The 5886-nt window shown below is 40.8% G+C and overlaps 1 protein-coding gene across 1 annotated transcript; it reads left to right on the top strand.

The window, feature by feature from the left end:
* The first annotated feature begins 2651 nt into the window (after positions 1-2651).
* LOC128353478 (zinc finger BED domain-containing protein 4-like) lies at positions 2652-5386 on the top strand. The gene is made up of 5 exons (XM_053314180.1): positions 2652-3648; positions 4264-4544; positions 4659-4711; positions 4798-4882; positions 4997-5386. The coding sequence occupies exons 1-5, from the start codon at positions 2652-2654 to the stop codon at positions 5384-5386; spliced, it is 1806 nt and encodes a 601-aa protein (XP_053170155.1).
* Positions 5387-5886: the final 500 nt, after the last annotated feature.

Here is a 5886-nt window from a genome sequence, read left to right as displayed (position 1 = left end):
TTAAAATTAAAATTACATTTTATAGTTGAGTCATATATTCTATTTTTCTACTCTACACCACTGTAGGTTCCTAATTAATGAAGCCTTAGCTTGACGCTCTAATCATTCTCTCCTTGTAATCCACACCAACGATAATAAAAACTCCACAGATCCTCTTGATTCGGTTCAACTGTTTACTTCAAAAATGAAACAGCGGTACAAACATTAATCCAAGATAAGAAAATAAAAAAAAGAGAGACAAAAGGAGGTAGAGAGGTCAAAAAACTGTGTGGCTCCACTTCATGCTTGCCTGACTCAAAATGACTCCACAAGTAACCCCACCCACACAGATCCTCACGTAAAAAACAATGTTCACGAAATATACAAAATGACTAGAAAGCCACAATGTACTCCTGAATATCACAAAAATGATCAACACACACATATTTTAAGTGCAATGAATTAACCTATTAACTTCTTACTCACTGTAAATACAAACTGTCAATATTTTAATCTGTAAATACTGTAAATAGCTATTTTTTATCTGCATAAACATAAATCACCATTTTAAACTATGAACTTAAATTATTATCCAAATATTAACTCAAATTACATTTAGGCTCTTACAACCACTGTGTTGTTAAGTTAGTTGGTGGTGGATACATTGATTTGTTGTGGCTTGACCGACTAATAAACGGACCTTTGACTCATTGAAAAAAAGTTTTGTGGACCTTAAGATTTGTATTTGAGGAACACTGGGTTAGATGACTCTCAACTTTTTTTGGGCCACACTGGCAGTGGTGGCCAATGGCGGCCAATTGTCATTTTGATGGTAAGTGCTCAATGGCAGTGTCTGATTTGAGACAACAATAACCTGTCGAAAATGTGCGCACTACCTAACTAAGTACATAGTATACACAGTGTATTACACTAAAGGGAACTAACAGAAGTATATGATTTGAGACACAGCATTGCTAACATGACACACAAACTGCGACCCTAACAAACACAAACACACTGCAAGTGTGTGTGGCAGAATATGCCTCCTAAAATCAAATGTGTATGCACAATGTTAAAAAAAACAACTTGTACACATCAGCGACTTTCAGCAGGAAAGATAATATGGCAAACTCAACTCAGAAGAAGTTGATGATATAAGTACAGAGAGGAGCAGGGTTAAAAGAAGATACCAGAGTGCAGCCCAGAAACATCACAATGAACTAGATACTGCAGAGTTTAATGCCAAGCTGCTGGAGGCCCGTTGATTTGTCTTTCAGTGCTGCCAACACACATATTCTGTGTGTGTGTTTGTATGCTTCTGTGCATTCTGTGCCATCTGATGCCCTTCAGCAGCCGGCAGCCACACAGCGGCCCGCTTCCCAATCTCTCTCTCCCCTGTTAAATCACTGTTTCTCCTGAGAGCCGCTGTATCTTTCCCAGGCTGTTTTTTAACCTCCACGGTCCAACTGTTGCCTCAGATAAGTCATTGCTCTGTGCTGATTTATCACTCAGAGTTTGACTTTTTATTTCTTAAACAGGACAAATATACTATAAATCACTGTTATAAGGCCAGAGAGAAATATGTAATGAATGGTTTCAGTGAAATATCCATCTTTTTTTTCATAAATCTTTCACTATGCTCTCAAAATTATTTCTTCCATCCATCTAAAAATACTAATTTGTGCACTAAAATTGCTTAATATGCTCTGATAAATGAATAATAGGTGTGCTAGGCCATCACCTTAATACCATATAGTTCTATAAAAGGTTGGTGTTATTCTATTTTTTTTTTTTTTTTTGTCAATAAATCCCGGTTGGTCACTGTAGCACATTTTGTTGAGGACTATTTTCAGCTGTGGATTAATCCACATTCAGCGCTCCTGTGACTTTCTCCAGCAGCAGCAGACACAGTGTATGTTTGCCTGACAAGCAGACTAAATTACCATTGTAACTCCTCAGCTATCATTTCTCAAACACATTTACACCATGCGGGGCGGGGGTGTTTACAAAAGGTTCCACAGTTACTGGATATAAAGCAGACATACAGCACATCAAAGACAAACAACAGTCATGTGCAGGGAGCAAGATATGAAAGTAGACTGTATATGTTTTTTTTGGTCAGAGAGAGAGGTGGACACAGAAGACAGAGACAGAGGGAGGACAGTGCTGTGAGAATATCATAGCAGACAGCAGACATGATTGGAGGGTTCCACCACATATTGTTTTGTGTATTGGAAGGGCAAATAGATGAAATTCTGAGACCTGAGGGACGGAAAATAAAAGAGCAAAGTAAAGACGAAGGAAAACAGACTTCAGTAGTCTTGTCCACACTTAGGGTTACAACCCTAACCCTAACCCATCTGAGATACTGAGTGGGATATAATCATTAAAGCGTTGCCACAGTCTATCAAAGCAACATTCATTGTCCTTCCAGATTGCACTGAGGGCACTTTCATACCAACAGCAGTTGGCAGCACTAAACAGTCCATTCGGACCAAAAGCTCTTAGTTCGGTTAGTTTTCCTTGGTGTGAAAGCATCAATCACACTCGGGTGTGCACTAAATCAAGCGGACCAAGACCTCCAAAAAGAGGTGGTCTCAGTCCGCTTGACTCTGTACTAGGCCTGCACGATTAATCGAATTTTCATCGTCATCGCGATGTGAACGTTCGCGATGAACCCATCGCAAAAGCTGGTCTGTAATGCGATAAATTGGCCACGCACACTCAGCGTGGCATTCCGACATTTGGCCAATCAGATGCAGCCCTGGACACTCGGGCCATGCATGCGCACACCTGGAGTGACGAAGATGGCGGAGGCAGGAGGAGAGCATGCGAGGGATGCGGAGGAAACGCTTGTGCCAAAAACAAATAGCACCTCTGCTATTTGGCAGTACTTCGGATTCAAAAAAGAAGACAACCTACAGAGTCAGGTATTGTGCAGGACCTGCAGGGCGGTTGTTGCAACATCCAGAGGTAACACCACCAACCTCCATCACCACCTGCTGCACCACCATAAAGAGCTGCACGAGCAGTTCAAGGCCAGTCAATCGAGAGCGCCTAGCAGCAGTAAAGCAACGCGACCATCACTGCAGCAACAGTCCATTGCTCAGAGTTTTGTGAGACTGACTCCATATGAAAAGTCCTCTAAACGACACATTGAAATAACAGAGGCCATAACCCACTGTTTGGCGAAGGATATGATGCCCACTAACACCGTGACCAGACCCGGATTTCTGAGTCTAGTTCACAAACTCGATCGACGATATGAGGTGCCATCACGGACTTATTTTTCTGATGTTGCTATTCCAAATCTGTATGAAAAGTGCAGGACGACGGTGGAGTCGGAGCTGGACCAGGTCGAGTACTTTGCCTGCACCACAGACCTCTGGTCCAGCCGAACCACAGAGCCCTACATCAGTCTCACTGTACACTTTTTGGACCGGGAATTTCAGCTGAAAACACGGTGTCTCCAGACACAGTATTTTCCAGGAGAACACACCGGCGAGAACATTGCTTATGGGTTACGTGAAGCTTTGACCAGCTGGCATCTCGGAGAGGAGCAACTAACCTGTGTGACCACTGACAACGGAGCAAATGTTGTTAAGGCCATCGAGCTTAACCACTGGGTCAGACTACAGTGTTTTGGGCACCGGCTGCATCTCGCTATCGGTAAGTCTATTTGCTGTACGTGAAATTATTATCAGTAATTCACCAGTACTTGTTCAAGAGCAATGAATAGATCTTATTAAAAAAAAGCTTCATAAAAGTTATAAAGTTAATTTCCCCCACCGCATGGCCAGCCCTGAAACAGGCTTACTGTCACATGCACACTGTATGGTCTACTAAATGAATACAATTATTGATTTTGAGCTCATTCAAAATAAAATAAAATGACATATTAATCTGCCCCATAAAGCACACGTACACTGTGCAACATACCTGTGCATTATTTATTTAGCTATTATTTGCAACATACTGTGAGTTATTTAGTTTCTTTTTAAACTGCACGTAAGCCCTTTTTATGCTGTTTTTTGATCGATCAATGTGGTGCTACAAACGAAATTTCGTTGTTTTTATATGCAATGACAATAAATCTAATCTTGTAATAATCCATAAATTATGACTTAATAGTCATTGTAGTTAACTTGCATGTAGTCTCTGAATTATTGTGTAGTAAATTATGCATCTGAAATTAGTATATATATTTTTTTAATTTTGCAAATGTTACAAAATTGCAATAATGCTAAAATTTTTAACTTGTTTTTGTATTTTCATGTTTTTCAGAAAATGCTCTTAAAGATGACAGGCGCATTGCCCGTGCTACTGGGCTGTGCAAAAAAATGGTGGGACATTTCTCCCACAGTTGGAAGCAGAAGACAGCTCTCAGGAGAGCACAACAGAAGCACAACCTTCCAGAGCATGCCCTTGTCACTGAATGCCCAACCAGGTGGGGCTCAAAACAGAAAATGATGGGGAGGATCTTGGAGCAGCAGCGGGCCTTATCTGATGTCCTCTCAGCAGACCGAAAAACACGGCATCTGGATCCCTCCTGGCAAGACCTGGAGGTAATTGAATCTGTGAATCTGGCATTACACCCTTTCCAAGAGTTCACTGATGCTCTTTCAGGGGAAGGCTATGTGAGCGTTTCATATGTGAAACCAGTCCTCCATCTCTTGAAGACATCAGTTCTTGCAGGAAAAGAAGGTGACACAGATTTGACAAAGGATATCAAGCAAAAATCCTGGACTACATGAATACAAAATATGATGACCCAGCAACACAAGAACTTCTAGATGTTGCATCATTCATGGACCCCAGGTTCAAGAGCAGCTACATCAGTGTCGAGAAGGTCCAAGACATCAAGACCAGGGTGATGTCGGAGATGAAGGATACATCGCAGAAGGTAACTATTAGATTATAAATTTCAATGGAACGAGCAGTGGTGGGATACAAGATTATGATCAGATTATGTATTATCTAAGTGATTATGCAACATGTTTTTTTCTCTCTGTTTCAGGAGGGAGAAGATTCTCAGGCCAAAAGTGTAAATCCACCCATCGACAAGAGGGCAAAACCATCACTGGGCAGTTTGCTCAAAAGTAATCCAGGTCCAACCTCCACCACATTCGACATGCAGATGGAGCAAGCTATTGAAGCTGAAGTCAACAGCTACCTACTGTCCCCCACCATTGACAGTGAGGCAGACCCGTTGACTTGGTGGAAACTCCACCACTTGACTTACCCGAAGCTGAGTAAACTAGCTCGGCGGTATCTGTGTATACCTGCCACTAGCTCACCCTCAGAGAGGCTCTTTAGCACATCAGGGAACGTGGTAACATGTCAGCGTGCATGTTTGAAACCTACCAAAGTTAACATGTTGGTGTTCTTGGCTAAGAACTTGCCCTGAGAAAATAGTAAAGGGAGTTGCTTACTCCTAGTGATATTTTTTCTCCACTTCATTTAACTGCATTTTTTTTCCTTTTCTATAAGCCCCCCACACCAAGTATTTCATGTTTCTAAGTCATGTTTTTGTTTTTGTTGAGAGCAGGGGGAGTAAACTGTAATTTAGTGGAAAGTTTTACAGTATTTTATTTATTTATTTAAGCTCTTTTCCCCCCTGAGATTCTCTTACTTAAAGAGATACTTTATGTTTTGTTGAGAGCAGAGAAAGTAAACTTATTACATATAATAACATGTGCAAATTAATGTGGGTTATGTGGGTTTTGCTCAATAAAAGCATGCACAAGAATATTATTTTCTCTTTTTTTATTTAATTACAATCAGCTATTCAGTGTTTTAGAGTACCTAAAAGCAGGGAATTTTTTAAAGCTGAAAATCTGAAAGAGACGAACTGTATGCAAACTTTAAATATTTTCTTATTTATCGCAAGTCATATCGTCATCGCAA

Source organism: Scomber japonicus, chromosome 23, assembly GCF_027409825.1.
Source record: "Scomber japonicus isolate fScoJap1 chromosome 23, fScoJap1.pri, whole genome shotgun sequence".
Taxonomy (NCBI): Eukaryota; Metazoa; Chordata; class Actinopteri; order Scombriformes; family Scombridae; genus Scomber; species Scomber japonicus.
The sequence above is the reverse complement of the archived record's forward strand: the minus strand, read 5'-3'. Positions and strand labels throughout refer to the sequence as shown.